Below are 22,362 nucleotides of genomic sequence, written 5' to 3'. Positions count from 1 at the left end.
GAAGGTCTTGTAGAGATGAAAGATCGCTTTATACGTTGGCCGACTAGAATGGACACCCGTCGCAACATTATGGCAGGTTTTGCGGATGTAGCTGGGATTCCAAATGTGATTGGTGCGAAATCATCCATATGTATTAAAAAATATAAAAATTATGAGTGTAACCAACATCACATTATCACTGATACGTTCATATGTTGCATTAATTTTGGTTCAATTCATTCATTTTTTTTAAAGCTGTTGTTAAATTTATCATTAATCTTAAAAACAAATATTTGTAGATGGATTAAAGAATTTCCATTCCGTTTCATAGTGATCAATTTATATTAATTATGCTCATTTGTAATAAAATGTGTTTCGACAACAGGTGCCATTGATGGATCACATGTTGAAATTACGAAGCCAGGCCCAACAGAAGAAAGGCCGTTCATTAACAGGAAGGGAAGGGCATCCATAAATGTAATGGCAGTTTGTGATAATAAAGGTACATACTATTGCAATACATTATTCAGGTGAATCCTGTTTTAATTGTTCACGTATGTGTTTATCATAAACTATCGTGTGTATTGCATATTAACTGAGTATTCCGCCCGATTTTGAAAAGTAAAAGTCTGAATCTGAATTTTCGCCTATTGGAAAGGATTAATATCATTTAGTGATTTGGTCAGAAGGACACTGACCTCAAAATCATGTTTTGTGTATTAACATCAGTATTTGAATTTATATTTGAAGATGTAGGATGAGCTGGGTCTTATGTTTATCAAGGTGAAATCCTTTTTTAAAAGATAACAATTAACTTGGTCATTTGACCTTATGATCCCATAATCAATCGTCTGTTGATAAAGGTCAGTGAATTAACCTTATTTTCAGGAAGATTTACTTTCATAAACGCAGAATGGCCGGGCTCTGCGCATGACAGTTTTGTTTTTCGAGCGTCTTCGCTACAGGACTTTCTGGAGGAAAATATTCATACACTTGAAGATGGTGTTCTACTTGCTGACAGCGGGTAGGTCCACATTAAAACTTTTGGGCAACACTCAATATACACAAACATTTGAAAGATAAAAAAAAATTGAATCTAATTATTATTACAACAGTATATCACACTGTTATAATGTATATTTCAAACCTTTGAATTCAATATGTTTATCACATGAGATCAATTAAAACATTATTAATACTCAGAATGAATAGTGTCATCTTTTAACACAGTATTATTTTCAGAACTGATGATCTCCCCCTGTTTTTTATCTGCTATGGTCCAATCTGAAACAACAAATTATAACATTATTAACAGCCACAAGATTAAAGTATTTCTCTCTCTTGTCTTTTTTAAGATATGCTTGTTCGCGTTACATGTTGACGCCATACAGAGTCTCTGATACACCGGTGAAAACCAGATTCAACAGAGCCCACTGCCGTTCGAGGGTTGTTATAGAAAGAACATTTGGTAGATGGAAGAGAAGATTCTCCGTCATGTGCAAGAAGGTCTGTTTGATAGATTAATTTAGGTTATGTAATAATGCTATATATCTTAAAAAAGGATATAAAAAAGGATATATATATAAGCTCGAAGCTTTGCCTATATTTGTTAAGTTATTCAATTTGTTTTATATACTATACTCTAGGTAAGGAAGACACCCGCTCAAGCATGTAGAGAGATTGTCGCTTGCGCAGTATTGCATAACATTGCCATGTTGTTTGGTGAACCTGACGTTGATGACGGCGATGTGGATGAACTTCCACTTATACCCTATGTTGGTGGTGAAAATGGATTTGCCATCCGTGACCATATTGCGCAGGCCTATTTTGGATAGGAACATTTCCTATTGGAAGGAAGCATGCAGCTGGTGCTATGTTGTTGTTTTGATGTAACAAAGTAAAGTTTATGTTACGTGTTCTATGCATTTCTGTTAACTGATCCACTTACCCTATTCGTCACAAACTAATGGAATTATGTCCATGTCATCCTTCCCCTTCAACTCTATTTGCAAAGCTTTAAACAGCTTCCTTTTCTCCCTAGACGTTGCGATCTTTTCCCTCAAAAGCTCCATCTCCAGCTCAACTTTTTTATTTTGTCCTTCGAACCATTCCAGTTGAGCTGTCTGCACCTTTTCCTGCAGAGATGTTCTGCAAGGATAACATGTTAATGAAAAAAAAACATTAATTAAAATTTAAAATTATTGTATCTAATAACTAAATAAAACAACATTTGCAGCGTTGCCCATCTATTGCTTATTCAGCTTGTATTTGAAACCAAGGTTATTGAAGGTAGTATCATCTTCATATCTAGACGAAAACATTCAATGCGATAAATACAATATTATTATGTCTATTCACGTCTTGTTGCATAAATATACAGCTACATATTTCATTCCAGAGTTCAAATAAGTTAGTATTCCATTTTAAAGTTAACAATTCCTTATATGTATAAAATTGCTTACTTCATTTTTTTCACTTGCTGATTACTCGAGGATTGCATTCTACTTTGGAATTCCTTGCCGGTGGACTGGCTTCCTCTGTCTAATTCTATCGTCTGATATGAGAAAGCAAATTAAGATATAGAATTAATACACATTGGATAGAATTATTGTTTTGTTTTACAAGTCATGATTTTGGCTTCGTATGTGTGTACCTTACTTTCAATGTAATAAAATATATATCTTGCAGCTGAGTTTGACAGTAAGTTATAACCCTAAATAACACCCATTTAATTATATATTTTATTTCAGAATTTGTTTCCTCCTTCAGCCTCTAAATCCATTAACATTTTTAATACAGCCTAGAAAATAATTTTAAATTTCTTACGTCCAAATCGAACACTGCACGTCTCTCTGCTTCTGACTGTAAATGTGTAAAGCATACATCGAAGTGTACTATTTAAGAATAGGGTGTGATTACATGTTCACTCTTTAATAATGATCAATTGTTGATATATAATTCAATTTTAATTGCTAAAAATTAAGGTATTTAATTCATAAATGTATACATTATATCAACATGATAATTTACAATTGAATAAAATAAACATACATCTGATTCTGGTATGACTTGAATAACCACATCACCATTTGGCAGCTCATCGACCTTTAATTCTGAAAATATATGTTATGTTTATTTTTTAAAGTTACATCGATGATAGATGAAACAAAGTTAAATTGAAAGGATAAAATAAAATCCATTGCATCTAATGTGCTGTATCGAAGCAGTTCAATACTAATAACCGTCTCAAAATTTGGATTTTATTTATACAATGGGTTATGGTGACCCCATGTCAGGGCCTCAAATATCAAGGGAAGGCACTGTCATTAAATATAGAATTGCTTGATTATAATTTTAAATAAATAAATTAATAGATCTAAACAAAATGATATAAATGCTTGCAAAAGATACATTTAACATGTATCACATTTATTTGTTTACAACTGTTTGTGATTTAATGATTATTTCATCGTGTTAAAAGTTTGTGACATTCGAATTTTAATAACATAAACCGGTTAAACCATTCTACAATCAAGTGGCACATGAATCATGACAGAAGTTGGCAAGCGCTGGAAGAAAAAATCGCTTTACTGGATAATATTTAAAGCTGCGACACGTAGCATGTATTTGCAAAGGTATGAACTTATGTCATGGACAATTGACTATGGTAAATTATCATGACATCTTTTCATTATTCAAGGATTTGTCATATTCACACTCCACATGGAAACAAAATGGAGGTAGGAATTCCATTTTCTATTTTTAGAACATGTCGAGTTCATTTGTGTATCTTTTTAGCAGACGGAAATATTTTAATAAGCATTTGATAGTGTAGAAATATATCTGTAAATAAACATGATACTTAATGAATTAAGTAGTACTTGATGATTAAATCTATAAATAAACACTGAATTAAGAAGTCTTATACCCTTCTCTGCTGCAATTGTGGTTTCTAGCCCACCAGGAATCCCACTGAAGCCTGGGTCTGCCTTATTGATGTTAATAAGGCGGAGCACCTCCTCGGGCGGTTTTTCAGATGGTGGTCCACCCCCTGTTCCCTTCAAATGCTTTCTTTGTTGCATTTCTGTTGACTTTGCAACCCGGTTCAAGTTGTGAAATTTGTTTCTCACATCTTTTCCTGTTCTTATCCCAACTCCAGCAAGTGAAACAGCACTTCCAATACAATCCCACATCTTTTGTTTCGCATCTTGTGATACCTTTGCGTTATTTAATTTGTCCTTTACTTTTTCATATTCAGTTATGAGAATTTCCCTCTCATATGCACTAAAGTTGCAACCTCTTTTCTTATTTTTTTCTGACAATGACAAAGTGTTGTCTGCTTGGGCAGCCATTATGTTTTTTTCAATGCATTGTGGGTAATACTTTATGCATTTAAATGCATTGTGGGAAAAAGCAAATGCATTATGGGTCAACCCCATTATACATTTGTCGCTTAAAATTTAGCGATATCGCTAAACTTCCTAGCGATATCGTTAAATAGTTTAACGATTATTAGTTAGCGATAGCGATAACAATAGTCTGAACAATCGGAATTTTAACAATTTGTTAGCAAGCGATACATAAAAAATGTAGCGATTGTTAATTTGACGATTCGCTAACTTTTAGCGACTTTCTGAACAATCGGGCCCATATCTTGTTTGATTAGTTAAAAAACAACAACAAAAACATGTTAATACATGTTCAGTGAAGTTTCAATGAATAAACCTGAATATTTTTGCTTTTTTATCCAAATGTTAATTGATTGGTCAATATTTATCCCAAAATAACTATTAACCAAACAGATTTAAATTTAAATGAGCCAACTCGCCGAACGAAAACCTGTGGGTAACTTAGTTTTGCATACCTTGATGCACGGATAGGGTTAAGAAGCTCAGGGGCTGTATGATACACTTCAACGAAGTAAAAATATCCAAAAAGATTAACAAAACATTTCCAGTTTCATTTACATGTTACGCCATTCATTCATGTAATTTTTATTCACCAAAAAGATCATATTAAAAAAATCATCTTTGCAAATATGAACATAAAAACCATAAACATGACCGTTTCCAGTGTCCTTGGCTTGGTTAATGATCCCGACATTCTTTTGTTGTTATATTTCTAAATTCATTTTAAAAGTAGTTCCTTATATGGAGGACTTCCTCAATTTAAATTGAAAACATTTTGCTCAAGGTGTAATGGCAAATTGCTTTTTCTTTTAAAACTCCTCTTATATTAAATATTTTGAAGAAATATACCAGAAGAATAAAAATAAATGTTTTATAAGCATTGTTCATGCCTTAAAGGATTTTGAGACGTATTTTTAATTTTCGTTACATTAAAGTTAAATGAGAAAACATTCATTTGTACCGGTCATACTGACAACGAAAACGTGATAAGACCGTCAGATTTAACAAGATATTACAAATATATTAAAGGCAAATACATAGGCTTATCAATGTTTTACTGGCTATTTAAAGTTCAACCCATACAAGAGATGACAACATGCATTTCATTAGAAGACTATAATTTGCGTTTGGTTGTTTCGAAACATATTATCATGAACTCGATTTCTAATATTTATACAAAAAAAACTAAAAAACAAGCTCAGTAGCAAACAGTTAAAACATAAACCCGGTTTAATGGCACTGGGTAAACGCCAAAGAAATAGAACATAAAAACAAAAAATCACAAACAAGAAACGTGGAAGAAGAGCACAAAACTCCACAAACAGCACATTGCATACATACTTTATATAAAAATAGGTATGTTTATCAAGGATTGTTAGGTACCGCCTTGGAACGGTCAGTAAAATTTAAATTTACTGGGGGTTTACAAACAAACCTCACTTTTATCCCAACAATCCTAAATAAAGAAAACACGCAAAAGGTAAATCTTATCAAAGTATACATTAACTTGAGAAAACTTAACAATAAAAAAAATAATGATAAACTTACAGGAAAACCCCAAGTACTTTTATGATTAGAGATCCCAACTCTATATGCAGACGGAGGAATACAATTCAGAGCACCGAATGTAAAAACATTTCAAAGATATGATGCAGTCCTTGTTTGAAACTATGATCATCACACACAGTCTGCATTATAAATTAAAAGGTCTAAAACTGTGTGATCATAGTATTTCATAATAAAAAGCATCATTGTACTAAAACTGGGAACAGATAAAGAAAACATTATTAAAAATAAAAGCGACATGTGTAAGCTAATATTTCCTTCCAAATGTTTTGAAAAGGTAAACTATTTGAAGAAAATAAAGTTACATGCCAAACACTCCGAGTCAGCCAAAAAAAGGTTTTAAAGATCACATGTATTAGCAAAATCTTCATAAAATCAAAGGTCTGAAAGCTTAAGTATGTAAGGATGCTATATTCAACCCTATATTTTGTTTCAGGAATTCATCTTTATAAACAAGAAGGCAAGTTTTCTTCAAAATATTGCCATTATGTTTTATGGTTTAGAAAAAATTCAAGTAATACATTTAGCCTATCTGCCCAACTACCTGCTGGAAACATATTTAAATATTACGAATTTTCTTTAAAACATCACCATAAAAATCGGGATGAGCAATATTATTAGCAAGATTTAAACTAAGATTCAATGATGACATTTACTTACAAAAACACACAATGGACCGATTGTTCAGAACTGTGTTGAATTCAAGTTTAAAAGTTAAACGACGTTAACAGCGTTGTTTACCTTCACAAAGGTCTGAACATGAGGCCTAATATTGAAGTGGTTAATTGATTAGTTGATTAGAATTTTTTAGAAATAAAATTCTACAACCAATTTCATTAGTGGACTTTTAACTGAATGATTCACTAGGTTATTATTGTGTCGTCACGTTCCTTCGTTGAAATGACTGTTGAAATCATAACCTAGATATGACGTTTTACATGCACATTGATTGATAAAACTGTTGAAACGAGAGAACATGTACTTAGACGTATACATCATAATAACTAAACACTCCAGAAGAAACACTAGCAGATAAATTGAAAGCGCAGACAATGGCGCCGATATATGTGAATATTTGGCATATTATGAAAGACAACTTTCCGTTAACGATTATTTCCTAAACATTGCCAAGTACGACCTTACAATTGAAGACTGTTTATCTACACTCCCTTTTTTTCAAACGTCGGCTAAATTGTATGCATCTTCTAGATATTTACAGCTGTAATAGACCATCAAAAATGCAGAAGAGCTGTTTCATTGTTAAACCTTTTATGCAATTCATTAACACACAGAAAATGATAAAAATCGAAATGATAGATTCTCTAACGCTGGCGTCAACATTACTTATATACCTAAATACGATAATATTCAATACAGTTATTTAAAAACGCTTTTCTAAAACAAGACTAAAGAAATTTCATAGAAGAAAGCATATACATTTCTCCCTTTTTCTTGTCAATAAATGGATCTCCATAGCCGATAACCGTCCTCAGGAATGAACCGCTTACCATTTCAATTTCAAACACGTATGATTGAACTTTGCGTATCTCTATTTCGTGACTATATGTATGATCCGTTATTAGGCAAATACTATTAAAATCAAGTTTAATTATTCACATACTGTTTATCAGAAATGCTGATAATTCATGGGTTACATGTCAAAATATATGTAAATTCCTTGTTGAAATCGAGGACACTCAAAGGAAGTTATAGTGGAATTTTGTCATTTATTCGGGGAAAAGGTCTCACTTTTCTGGCGTTTCTAAGTTTTATATCTTTTCTATTTATTACATTTCTTTTTTTACTTATTCAAGTGATTAATTTAAAACTAGACACATAATATTTAAAAGTAAACACCCATTGTTTAAGAGAGATGGCGTCTGTGTTTAGAAAGATAATTAAGGTTTCTATGGAAATGGAAAATTTGCTACTCACAATATTGTAATGTATATATATTTTGTCAATGGCGAGAGGAATGATAGCCAAATGTTGACAGACACGTAATCAGATAAACAATACGCAACAAACACAACCTTTATATAAATACTGTATAACCGTTTGATATTAAATGTTTGGGTTGCTAGATATATCTCTAAGTACAATTTCTTACAGGCAGTTTTGAGATTGAATCTACTTAAATGTATCTTCCAGGCCCAAAATTTCCAAGGCCACTAGCATCATATTCCACAGAACAGAAGGAGGTTGCAGGCAACAGATGCAAAATCCATTGTTGAAGGCGCAAACTATATCTCTCACTTGTCAATATACTTGTTTTTCTCAGAATGCTCCCGTATTTGGGAGAAGCTAGCAAGTTTCCCGCTTTTGCAAGAGGCTTAATACAATCTGACAGTCTTGTATTGATCGCTGCTTAAGGCGAATGGGGAGAAGCGTTTGAAGACAAACCAGTTATTATGTTTTGGGTCGCAGAAGCTGTAATACTATTGACCCGTGACTTTATTTGCTGTTTTGTCAGATGAGCATCGTTAGCGAAAGCGGAACCGACACTTGAAACGTCTCGGTCTGAATCGTATTGACTGGGATGGACTTGTAGGAATGTACAGGATTTCTTAGATAACATGGAGATATCGGCTGAGAAGGAGTAAAACATTTGCTTCCGATGTTTGATAAATGCAAGTGTGACAAAAGGACTTATAAAAGGCAAATAACGGTGAGGTTGATGTTAGCTAAATTTATATATTAATTTTTAATCTGAAAATAAGTTTTTGTAACATGTTTTTAAATTAAATTTTATGTATATGACCGTCAATAATATTTCTTTTAATTGATTTATCCTCCGTGAATTATGACGATTGTATGTTTTGATATACACTTTGATTGGCATTTGCTTTTTACATATGCCTGATATAGCAATTAATTTTATAGTACAAATATAATTATTTCAAACATGCAATTTAGTGTCACCGTTGTTTATCTGCGCATTTATTCTATATCTGAAGAGAAAAAGATGTAAAACGTGCATCGTGTGAAGCGACTTAATTGCAACTTAATTCAAAGCACTTTATTCCGTTTAATTAAATCTGTGCCTTTTCCGTTCAATCAAAGACCATGAAAGTACATTTAAAAGATGCTGCGGTATTAAGCAGTACATCAAAGAATTATAAAGAACGCATAAACCCAGTCACTACTTGAAATAAAGAGACAGACATAAAATCACTTGTCATCTGTAGACTACTTAAGGTCTATCTTGTCTTCATTTTCTCATGTATGAGGCACATAGTTTACTATAAGTCTTTTTAAGCTTTCTTTGTTATACTGGTGATTTAATAAAGCTAATAGACTAGATTATAATTTGGATTTGTTTGGCATTTTATACATGACTATGTAACGTGAAGCTCCAGGAAAAACGTTAGCATATAAATTGAAAACGAAGACAATAGCTCCGATATATGTGTATATTTTGGCATATGATTGAAGAAACGCAATTTGTGACAAATTTCTTTAAACGAGTATTTTCTTAACGTTGCAGAATACGGACCTTTAAAATTTGAGACTGTTTATCTACAATACCCTTTTTCCAACATCTTGTTTATTGTGTATATGTTCTAGATATTTATATACCGTAACAAGATTATATCAATTACACATATTTGCAAACCCTTTGTAAATAAGATTTAAGTAAGCTATCACGAACATGGCTCTTTTTTCTAGTGAATTGGTGGACTTCAATAGACAGCTAAAATATGTCACAAAATATGCGATCAAATCAGATAGCTGTCTTCCGGGATGAACTGCCAATCATTTCACATTACCAACCCCAATGATTGACCTTAAGTTTGCGTATATTTATGCCTTGATTAGATATTGGTCCGTATCTGGTTAAACACCATTAAAATCGCTTTTAATTATTCATGTTGTTTCTCAGTAATGCTGATAATTCAAGGGTTACATGTCGGAATATATGTAAATGTTTTCCGAAGCAGGGAACGACCGGTTGATGAACACCAAATCAATACAGACTGAATTATTTCAGTGGCTTCCTTTAAATCTCCGATCGAAGGAAATAAAGTTTTATTGACAAGATGCGAATTAGATAAACAAATTTTTTATGTAAACTTTTGTTATGCAAACCAAGTTTTTTATGGAAACACTCAAAAAACGTTATCGGAGCATTTTTTCATTTGTTAAGGAATAAAGTCTCAGTTTTCCGCCGTTTCTTAGTTTGATATCTTATATCATTTCATTTCTTTTTTATGCATTTTATTAGATAAGTTTTAAACCAGACATGCAAAAGGTAAATCACAATTATTTTAGAGAGATGGTGTCTGTGTTTTGAATGTTAGTTCAGGTTTCTATGGAAATGGAAAATGTCATTCTTGCAATAATGTAATGTATGGATATTTTTATCAGGAGTTTTCATCAACCTGGTACGTTAAAACATGTTCTTTGCCGCCTTGAGGCTGAGGGTTTATTTCCGATAATTACGTTTCGAGAGAAAATTCTCATATTTTAAAGAGCATGGCAGTATTGAATATGTATTTCATTAGTAAAGAACATTATGAAAGCCCAAACTGGGAGATATGTTTAACAAATTGAAGAATATGTCCCTGCCTGCAAACATATTATTTTAGAAGTTGATAAACGACTTGTTTAATTTTTAAATTATTTGTCTTCAACCTTTATAATGGATCCGAGTTAACGTTTCCATTAATTGAGATTTAGTACATGCATAACGGTTTAATCAGAGAAGATTGGAACAATTGAAATCAAATATAATCCCATATTGTATGTATTAAGGATAACCCGTGAAAGTGCAAGCACTTGTTTTCAACGGGGTCCTTTGTTTTTGCTGGAGGGACAGCACGCTGAAGAGACAGTTGTGGGTACAACGAAGTCCGGGTGCGATACCCTACCTCTTTTTCGAAGAGACCCCTTGGTTCTTTTACGTGCTCGGTATAAAGCACCGATACACGGGATACAACTTTCCTGGGTTGAACCAGTACTGAATACACCACTTTTCCAACCAATACCCTTTAAATGCCGAGCGCCAGGCAAGGGAGATACTTGTACCAACTTTTAAGGTCTTTTGGTATGACGCGGCCAGGGATCGAACCCACGACCTCCCGCTCCGTAGGCGTACGCTTAACCACTAGGCCACGGAGAATAATCCCATATTAATACACATGTTACTATATATAGTAACATTTTAACGTTGTCAGAATAGTCATTATCGGAGCGGCGGGACCATAATCATCAAAATTGATAATAGCCCCGGGGCTATTATCAGTCACGTGACCGATAATGACCCTGCGATTGTCCGCACGTGCAACGTGACGCAATTTCACGTTGTTGAAGATGGCTGACGGAGTAGACATGGGTGAACGTACGCTCGAAAATTTAGCCAACAGGCTACTTCAACTGGATTCTGCCATCGAAAAAAATGAACATTTCACTGAGGCACAAGCCCGGCAATTCATTGAAGCAAAGAAAAACAAGGCTACGGTAACAAAAACTAGGAGTGACATGAAAAAGGTGAAAGATTGGCTGAATGATGACGGCGAGACCCGGCAGATCAAAGACATTCCACCAAAGGAGCTAGATATTCTTCTATCCAGATTCCTGCTCAGTGTCAAGAAGACCAAGCTTTCGGCAGAGGCGAATGGCCCCGCTGCAACCAACTTCGAGCCATCTACCCTGCGTGGCATCTTGTCAAGTGTAAAGAGACACCTGTCCGAGAATGGTAGGCGTATTTCTGTTTGTTATTATTATCTAAAACAACTAAAGTTAATATATAAACACCTTAATAGTTATATATTTTATAGTTGCCTATAATTTTATGCACAGACTTTGATTATTTTAATCATAATCAACTCGTTTTGCAGAGTACGAAGGCGATGTCATGGGCGGAAAAGAGTTCAAACTCACACGGGACACGCTAAAAGCGAAATGCGTGGACTTGAAAGAAAAGGGACTTGGCAACAAAAAACAGAGAGCCGATCCCTTCACTTCCACAGAGATTCAACAACTCTACGAAAAGGAACTTCTTGGAGCCTGTAAGTTTGGCAGTTAATTGATTGTTTACATATCACTAACCAAAAAAGACAAGGGAGACAACTAAAGCATAAAGAGAACGATATAAGCCGGTTCCCGTTATTCAAAAAAGCCTACCTTTATAATATGTATTGCGTGGTAATAATGAATAATGGGTAATTATTATTGTATGACGAAATTCATGGATTTTATGTCTGTTATTTTATATTTCTTTAACCTAATATATATTTTATAAACATTCATTACTATATTAAGGTAGAAAAAAAAAATCTATATGCATTTAGAGTGAGTTTACAGTGCAGTACATTGTTAAACAGTAGAGAACATTATACAACATAATAATCAAGCACATTTTAATTGAGTAATTGTTTCAAATGGTATAAATTTCGAATTAATTACAGCCTCTCCAATTTCCCTCACAAATACCATTTGGCTTAACAACACCATGCACCTTGGATTGCGAGGAAGACAGGAGCACTTGACCATGTTGTGGGGGGACTTGGAATTAAGCCAGACCTCCGATGGTGTGAGTTACTTGGCCTTCACGGAGAGGGCGACAAAAACAAGAAACGGAGTTACTGGTGACCACAGGCAATATGTACCTAAGCTCTTTGAACAGCCAGGTAACCAAGTAAAAATAGCATTGTTACAAAAAGGTTATTTTTTCTATTGTTAACAGATGATGTTCATTTATTGCAGTTATTAGCAAAACTTTTTAAACTAAAATCCATTTAAAATAAGAATTCAAATGTTGATTTTGTAAAAAAGAAATAAATATGTGATTGAGTACTCTAAATGTGTTTTAAAATTATTTGCAGGAGACCCAAACTGCCCTGTAAGGTTATATCAGCTTTACAAGGAAAAGAGACCACCTCAGATGTCCGCCCCAGAAACAAGGTTTTATGTAGCCCTGAATCCAAATTTGGAAAGGGAACAGAATCAAATGATCTCTGGTTCATCAACCAAAACCTGGGAAAAAATAAATTGGGACAACTGGCCAAAACCATGAGTGAGCAGGCTGGATTTCAGGCTAGGCATGTTAATCACTCTGCAAGAAAAACATGCATTACAAATTTGCTGGATGCCGGTTGTTTCCCCACTTAGGTGGCACAGCTGACTGGTCACAAAAATCTGATGTCTCTAAATCATTACCATACAAACAATATAGAAAAGCAGCAAAACATGTCCAATATTCTTCACATGTGTAAGAGAAAAGAACCAGTGACAAATCCAGAACCAGAACCAGTTACTAACATGGAGGAATTTGATGATGATGACAATCAGGAACTTGTAGCAGCATCCCAGGAAATTGAGCAAGCGCTATCCTCCATCCAAACATACGAAGAGATTTCTGTAAGAAAACCAACACATGATGAAGCTGAACAAGTTTTAGACCTTCCCATTAAACAAAGCCCAGGTGGAACACTGACCCTGCAAAAAATATGAAGGACACTCAGTCACTGTTTAATGGCTGCACCTTTAATTGGCCTATCAGCATTAATTTGAGAAATTAGGAACCATACAGTATGCATGCATAACTGGTACTGCCTCCTTAAGTTGTAGGCACTGGAATGAGTGAACAAAGTTATTCTGCATACATGTTTTATTCCATTCATCCACTGTTATTATTATATTGTTCTTATTTCACATGTTTTTGGGTTGAAAAATGTTCTTTTATCTTCACTTCCCGTGAAATAAATGTGTGCTACATGTATTTTATTTCAATTTGCTTTTCCAGTATCGGCATATCGACAGACTACTGAATACTTGAGTCAAAACATGTGTATTAAACAGTTCAATATATGGCCGCGCGCCACGGCATATCGATAATGGCCCTCGGGCTAAAGCCCTCGGGCCATTATCAACATGCCGGGGCTATTATCACTCATTGGCCCCGCGCGGCCATATATTAATCTCTAATTAAAATACACCTGTTCCCGTACCTTGTTTGATTAGTTTATGTAAATACATGTTCAGTAAAGTTTCAAGCTTAAATATTTCAGCTTTTGTTCAAAATTAGTATTCCTTTTTGATTGATTGGTCAATATAAATCTAATAATAACTTCTTACAACAAATCGTTTTAATGAGTTCTCTAACAAAAAGAAAACCGGTTGACAACTTAGTTTTGTATAAATTGGTGCATGAATTGTGTTAAAGTCAGGGGCTGTATGGGACATTTCAACTAAGTGAAAATATCCAAAAAAAAGTTTACAAAGTTTATTTCCTGTAACAACTACATCTAACGCCATATTCATTTGCATTATTTTTTTTTATTATAAAAGCTCATGGAACTATCAATCATTTAAATTAGACGATTATTTGGTATTCAAAATTTATATCCTTTTCATGTTTATATTGAAAATATTGATATCATTTCAGAACTTCTTACAAACATACATTGTTGTTTTTCAGGAATGCTTATATTTCTTTGCTTTAACACTGCAGCTTTCGGGCCATTTTGTCATTAAAGTGGATGCTTTTTTTTATTTAACAAAAAAGATAATAGTGAGAAAGTCCTCTTAGCAAATATAAATGAACACAAATAACATAAAACACAACAGTTTCGAGTTTATTGCCTTGGTTTAAACAATTTTTGTTTCGATATAATATTTACAATTAGTTTAGTTCTACATATTTGAGCATAATCAAAATAAACAAAGACCAAATATGTAATGCATCGAAACAAAGAAACAAAGAACATGTAAATTATGCACAAAACAATAGTGTACACAGAATTGAGAAGAAAGCCTTTAGGCTTATACTATGTCTCTCTTCTGTAAGTCATTCACGCTGCTTGGTTGGTGCGCAAGTTGCAGAAACTCGAATAAATATAATATTATAGTCGTATGGTGTAAACTATGTTAATATGTAAAAAAAGTTGTTTTAGTCTGGTATTATTAATTAGAAGGAAGAAATGATAAAGGTAGAAGAAAAGGAATATGTAGTGAGGAAGGTGGTACAGGGACTGGTCAGATCGGGTTTGTGGGAATGTGTACTCAAAAACGTTTAGATAAACAATGTATATAGTTCTGGACGTTGTCAAAGATAAGTTTGTTCGTTTGATGTGAAGTTTCCTTCGATCCAAAGAGTAATATTTGAAGAGACAAATGACAAACGGTGGATAACTGACCAATGAAATGATTTCTTTGGACATTATATAATGGACAGGTGAAGACCATTGCCTTGGTTAGTTATCCCGACATTCCTTTGTTTAAACTTTCTAAATACATTTCCAAATATTTCCTATCAATAAAACTATTTGTTTTAGACATCGTATACTATTTGGAACTACAAGAAGAAAGTAAACGATTAATTTAACATATAAATTTCCTTCATTCTTAGGACGGAAAAAAGTATTTCTCGAGACAGACTTATCGACAACTTATGAAACAATAGAGCTATAAAGGACTTCCTAAATTCAAATAAGGTGTAATAGCGAATTGTTTTGTTTTTGAAAACTCATATTTTATTAAATCTGAAGATATATACCAACAATATAAAATAATTGTTTTATAAGTGCCTTAAAATATTTTAAGACGTAATTATCATTTCCAGGATATTAAAGATAAATAAGAAAACATAAATGTGTACAAAACATAAGACAAATACAATTGCTAATCAATCTCTTACTGGCTTTTTAAAACTCAACCCATAAAAGAAATGACACAATCATCAGTTTTCAGTTTGCGTTTGGTCCTTTCGAAAGCATTCTAAAATGTCGTCCAATAAACGTAACATAATCATCATAAACTCGCTTTGTAAGATCCAATGATGAGGTTTACTTACATAAATACACAAAGTACCGATTGTTCAGACATTTGTTAAAGAAAACAACGTCATCGTTGTAAACTTTCAAATCCTTACTGCTCTGAAAAATTAATGGATTATTTTTTGCTGTATTTCTGACCAGACTTGAGACACACGAGCCTGGGTATTTTAAAATATATGAGCATATCACCCAATATTTCACATGTTAACAGGGATATAAAACAAGAGAATTCTGATTTTTCTCTGCAATATCATTAATGTACTCAACGATACCATATATATTATTATTTTTTCCATTTATCTGATATACCATAGCCTAAATTACTTTATTGGTGAACACAATTTACCTTTAATAACCATAACAGTGTAATTTGTTCTTTGAATAATTTCTGATGAATACGAATGGTCCACTTATGTGTTGGTGAGATGGTCTAGAGGTTATAGTGATATAATTTATAAACGAGTGAACGGCTCCCCATAAAGGCTGCTTCCATCTTTTCTAAAACATCTGAAACTGTGTTTCAGGTATATACTTCAAAATGGTGCAGTTATTTTACTACGAGACAAGAGGGAAATGTTGCAAAAAGTTTTTGAACCACGAAGGGGTTCCGACAAAGATTCATTTGTTCCCATATGAAGGTAAGTGTCTTTGTTTTGGTTGAACCATACATAATAGAATCTGGTTTAATTTTTAACTTCGTGTTGTGAATCGTAATTTCGTGTTTCGCTTACCATGCTTATCCAAACATTAACATCACGGATTTTTGTCCCAAAGTTTAAAGCATTGATTTGGAAAAAATATCTATTGGTCATTTGTTAAAATCCAACGGTTTAAGACTATGAAAATCGGTCGAATTTACTTCTGTTCTTTAAACAGCGTGATACAACAAATGCTGTTGTTCGAATTATTACATTTTTCAAATGAATTTCAAAATATTTCAATGAATTCGATATTATAGCATGGAATGGTGTGTTTCTCATGTTGATAGACCCTTTGCTTAACTGATATGTTACAAAAAACGATGGAAACAAAGGGAAACCCGTCCAATACATACCTTTAACTGATCTTCAGACCTTATTTTCTGGAAAAATATAAAATACCGTATAATATAAGTCTTTTTAATATATCAGGGTAATCATACACTGAACGTAGACATATAACGTCACAAAAGAAATAACGCATTGCAAACTATAAAAATATCATTATTAGAAAATGATGGAATAACAACCTTGACACAGGCACTGAAAATGTTGTAAGAAAACTCTGAGGGATAAACCAGTTCATGAGTACTTAAACTCTCACTTGTCAGATTACTGATCATATACGGTATAAACTCACGACGAAACAACTTCTGTATTGAATTATAGGGGTTAAACATATTGCACAGTCAGTAAATACTTTAAGAAAATCCTTTTAGGGGTTTAACTTGTTACCGCGCGGTTGTAAACCAAATGAACTTTATTACACCATCTTAATAATAAATGAAAATATTACAAAACAATATGTAAAAGTCAAGGTCATCAATATTTTTCAGTCCAAGTTATATTCTAGAGAGCTTAATACTTTTTTTAATTTGATGTTTAACACTATTGGGAATTCAAATGCTCAAATTAAAATTGCTCGATCTGCTTGTTCGTGATGATGATGTAAAATCTAGATATTTTGACTTAATTTTTGTTTTGACTTAATTTTGACATAAGCAAGTGTGTGTCTAAATGTGTTTGTTTTTGGTATATTTTAAGTTCGTCGATATTCATTGCATTTTCAATCCGATTTCGTCCTTTTTTATCATTCTGGTGATAGGTATGTAACAAACCTTTTTTTTAAAAGTATCCGTAGTTTGGCACATACGCCTGTATGATTCCTGGATATATAATAAGACCTCGTTAGAAAACCTTTTGCAGGAGATCGCTTGCAGCTTTCAATAAAAACTCTTGACTTGTAACGTGTTATGTACCATTTAAAAATGTATGAAAAGCCGGTGTATATCATGATCCGCCGTTTTTCATTTGACATTTAAGGTTTGTTTTCAGAAATGCACACGAATGCAAAATATAATGGATCACAAGAAGCACCATATCAATCTGATTGAATGAAATAAATTAATCGGATATGAATTCCGTACTGAAAGTGACAGAGCCGATAGCTCCGATTCAATGTGTATGAAATCATAATTCACATAGAAATCGAAATGCTTTTTTCAATGTAAATGTAGGTGCAGAAAATGAATAAAAAATCCAAATATAGAATTGCAGTACTGGGGAAATCATCAATCAAGGATGGTAAAAATTCATTATGAATAATTAATTGTCATAACATTCGATATTTACGGAGTCGTTGCTCACTTACATGCTGTCGCAGAAATTAAGACTGCGATAATTAACCTTACATGGCTGGTTTAAACGTCTCATTTGTTGTTCTTTTTGGTATTTGATATAAAGCATTCATATGAGTAATATTTCTAGTCTTCTAAATTTACGAAGAGAATGTTTCTAGTTTCAATCTCGAATACCCACACATGATACTGATGTTTAACATCACGACATTAAGTAAAAAAATATATATTTAGCAATGCTTAAAATCAATTTCTTGCTTCCGTAACGCAAATTACCTACATACCATTATATCAGCTAACTTACAACAAAACCAAGGAGAAGTAGAGAAGGAGATGTTAACGCATTTATGTATTAATTCCAGAGAGACCATTTGTTCTCAGGAATATTTATCCTAACATAGATGAGAGCAGTTTCACTATGTTTCTTCATTTAATGCAACATAGTTTAACTTAATATATGAGATCGAAATGTATTACACCTTACCAGAGTACCTTTCATTCACGTTAAGTAACCCTTCATTTATATAGACAAGCAAAAAAGGAGGAAAGTACCGTGTTTGTGTTAAAACCTACCCTGCTATCCCAAATACTACAAACATTTGACCTCCGACTTGACAAAAAATTGTATTACAATTATGACTCTCTTTATCCAGATAATTAGTAAATATCAGCTACTTTTTCAATTTCTGAGAGATTTTGCAAACTGCAAAGATAGTTACATATAAATGTTGTATCTTTATTTCTCTCATCTCTTTTTCTAAGAAAGACTTCCAAATCCATAAACATTATGTTTTGAACAGAAGTATTTTTTGATCAAACATGTGCAAGGAAGGTTGTTCAATACACACATTTTAAGATTTTTTTTTATTTCAGGGACATTTGATAAAGGACCGAAAGTCGTTGAAAAAGTTCATGTTGAAATGTACAATTTTCGAATATTTTGCAAGTGACGTCAAATGAACATTAAATTTTAAAATGCATCGCATGATTAGTATTGTTTACGTTCAGGATACATTTACTATATTCTGCATCAACCAATCTACAAAATATCTTTAGGCAGAAGTATAAGTCACGAAATGACAACAGCACCATACACAATGATGGTCCATCATATTTTTCAAAGTTTGTTTTAAGACGCTCTAAGTTATGCCGATGATACCATATAATTAACAAAAACTTATCGAGTCTCTAAACATACCCAATTTATTGATATTTTCTATAAGGGATTTGGTACATGTAGATCTTATAATCATTCTCGTTTACGTACATCTTTCCCTAAAAGATGTTTGTCGATTGTTTTGGCCTGAACTATTCATAGATAGATTTGCAACTTGAAAATACCATCCAGGGGAGCCTGTTCCTTTAGTGCACTGATGGAAGAAGACTCCACAAGTCAATTATTGCTAGCCGGAGCATAACTGATTTAGTACAAGAAAACATCAATAATTTCTATAGATTCCTTAACACAGCAGGGTTTAAGAAAAACAGCAATAAATAGTCTGCACTTGGAATGATGACAGTTGATATTTTTAGGGTTTTATGTTAATAATTTTAAGTCTCTTCTGTTTTTTCCTTGCTCTTGTTTACTTACATGTTAACACGGTTTCTTGTACATGTAATTGGGATAGTGTACATTGTCAGGACTTCCGTAACGTTGCGTAATAACAATATGAGCCTAGTCCAACCAAAAGCCTCGCCAATATATACTAATTATGCACGTGTATATCAATTCATACACAGATAGGAGCTGGTGTTGTTATATATTGGTGATTGTCACACTTGATAAGCTACGCTGCAATTTGTATGCAGGAGCATTACTACTTATTAGGTAGGACAACTTTCAGTGTCTGATTGTGATCTCTTTTAAAAGAATCTTATATCAGAGTTTCCAAACAATGTCATTGCTTTACATCTTTAATGACTATATGTTTGTGATTGCAAAAGTTGTAGAGTCGGCTTTTACTACAATTGAATGGCTTATAATTACTATGTGTGTTCATTGATAACTCTGAGCACCTAGTTTTGACTGTGTCATTTAATGAAATGTTCTCGTGTTTAACCGTTTCTCAGAGTAATGTAGTTATTGTATAGTCTCATATGCATGAATGTTCAGTTTTGATAATCTATGACCAATATGATATGGGTTTTTTTTGCCGTTTAAGAATGCGTTAACCATATTAGCAAAGCTAACATCTACAAGGCCGAACAACTAAATTGTAAACATTTGTTGAAAATTGATTGATAATTGATAACATGGTCTGCATCTTATGTTCATCCGGTTTAAAATGGTTCTGAATTTGTTTGGTGTAGAACAGATTTAAAAATATCATCTTTTGTGTATTTAATACTTGAAAACCTTATTCTGACCACACATTATTTGTTATTAACAGAAACAGGACTATATGCTGTTGTAGTGGATGTATATTTATGACTTTGACTGCAGTGTTGTATCTATATATACAGCAGTTAAATATTGATTAAGGGGAACACGAGAAACGTGGCTAATTTTATTCATATTCTCTTGTACCCGATGAGGGCATCGTTCGAAAAAACGTTAATACCTTACATATATATATAGATTAAAAGCATGTCATTCTAACGAATACTACAAAGATTCGATACAATTACATTTTGAAACTACACTGTCTTTTTCAGGATGGGCTCAACCAGCGATGACGTCATATTGGCTGCTGAAAACCTATTGGTGGAGTAGGTCACGTATAAAAATTACAGAAGTCACTGGCTCGCAAACGCATGAAGTTAAGGGCAAAGTTCAGTGCATCAAAAACGGTTCTATCGTTATTTCCGGTAAAATAAAAGACAAAACAAACAGCGACTACAGAATGTATCTCACATCGAATGTTGATAGTGATGATTTCCAACTTGGCTATTGTGTGACAGGAACGCTTGAAAGGGGACGTAAGAAGTCAGAAAAGGGACTAAGTCTGACACATTATGCCATGATTAAACGAAGAGGGTACTAATTTTGTAACCCAATGGTGTATGACTTTGTCAGAATATTTGCTTGAATGTTTTAAATAGGCATGATTGTTAAAATTTAATGGTAAATGCCATATATGTTACAATCGAATGTTACACATTATAAATCTATTAAATATTTATTATTGTGTTAATTGTTGATGGTAAATATTTATACTATTTGTTATAAATATTGCATCTAGAAATCTGCCATACATTGAGATTGCTTTCAAATTTCTGTGAATTGTTGTTGGTTTTGTTATTAATAAATATTCTTTATGTTTGTTTGTTAATTTATTGATGCCATAACAGTTTGAACATTTGTTTTAACCATTGCTGTTCATACATCGTTTTGTTTTGATATGACAGTTTGTTTTGTTTGTTCATGCTGGGTTTATGATTGTTTCCATTAGCTGAAATTCGGCAATTATGCATTGACAAAAATACAAATGGAAATCAGACTAGAAAACTACTTTATTTTTTTATTGTCCTCTAAGTATTGTTGGGAAGGGCATATTCTTTTATTAGATGTTCAAACATATATTTTGAAAAATGTAAACTGTATTGAAAAAAAACTTATCATGAAATGTTGAATAAAGATTTGCTACTAGTCTGTTAATTTTATAAATATTATAAAATACAATATTATTATACATTTGTTATAAAACACGATTGGTATACTTCAGGATAATAATATCATTTCAAATCTGAATTATCTTGGTTTTGAAAACAGAAATGTGGAACTAAATTTAAATGGAAAATTTCAATCCCACCAAACCACACATAGCTACTTTGCACTTTACTTCGAACACATTTGGTTAAAAAAGCCATATTTTCAAAACACTAAAAAACATAGATGCATTCAGAGTCAAACTATCGACACAACTTTTACTAAGTAAGTACTACAGTTTCCATTTTGTAAAATATGGCATGTTTATGATAAATAAATGAAAAGGACTCATGACATGCTGGTTAGATTATGCCCATAATCACACTTGCGGTCAATATCTTATGATTGAACATTTGAATTTTAAATACGATTAAGATTGGTAAAGAGATGAATGAGAAAAAAGTGGTAACAAAAATATGGTAATTTGTGATAAATCAAAAACAATAAATCTTGACCTACTGGTCTGATCTTGTCGCATACGCATTATGTTTAAATGTAAACACAATTGATTAAAATGGGGAATGCTAGAATGGTTATGAACTGATTAAGGACGACAAACAAAAAGCGATCCCAAAAGCTCACGGTTGATCACTCCGTGGGTTACACAACAAACGAGAGTTGGCATTTGCTTGCTGAGCTCTCATT

General features: G+C 32.9%; 2 protein-coding genes and 2 long non-coding RNA genes across 4 annotated transcripts; 3 read left to right on the top strand and 1 right to left on the bottom strand.

Moving 5' to 3' along the window:
- Positions 1–79: 79 nt before the first annotated feature.
- LOC128224132 (uncharacterized) lies at positions 80–1,000 on the top strand. The gene is made up of 3 exons (XR_008259443.1): positions 80–112; positions 365–481; positions 868–1,000. It is a non-coding gene; the product is annotated as an uncharacterized LOC128224132 (long non-coding RNA).
- Positions 1,001–1,373: 373 nt separating this feature from the next.
- Positions 1,374–1,897, top strand: LOC128224128 (uncharacterized). The gene is made up of 2 exons (XR_008259442.1): positions 1,374–1,485; positions 1,626–1,897. It is a non-coding gene; the product is annotated as an uncharacterized LOC128224128 (long non-coding RNA).
- On the bottom strand, positions 1,866–4,598 carry LOC128224120 (uncharacterized). The gene is made up of 5 exons (XM_052933807.1): positions 3,908–4,598; positions 3,031–3,092; positions 2,806–2,841; positions 2,442–2,533; positions 1,866–2,127 (listed from the first exon to the last, which is right to left on the bottom strand). Exons 1-5 carry the CDS (start codon positions 4,416–4,418, stop codon positions 1,929–1,931), a joined length of 900 nt encoding a protein of 299 aa, XP_052789767.1. The 5' UTR covers positions 4,419–4,598; the 3' UTR covers positions 1,866–1,928.
- A 3,855-nt stretch (positions 4,599–8,453) lies between these two features.
- Positions 8,454–21,159, top strand: LOC128243896 (uncharacterized). The gene is made up of 3 exons (XM_052961900.1): positions 8,454–8,622; positions 16,258–16,371; positions 20,724–21,159. Exons 2-3 carry the CDS (start codon positions 16,272–16,274, stop codon positions 21,050–21,052), a joined length of 429 nt encoding a protein of 142 aa, XP_052817860.1. The 5' UTR covers positions 8,454–8,622; positions 16,258–16,271; the 3' UTR covers positions 21,053–21,159.
- Positions 21,160–22,362: the final 1,203 nt, after the last annotated feature.

This window comes from Mya arenaria, chromosome 2 (genome assembly GCF_026914265.1).
Source record: "Mya arenaria isolate MELC-2E11 chromosome 2, ASM2691426v1".
NCBI classification, from domain to species: domain Eukaryota; kingdom Metazoa; phylum Mollusca; class Bivalvia; order Myida; family Myidae; genus Mya; species Mya arenaria.
This window is presented reverse-complemented; position numbering and strand designations above follow the sequence as displayed.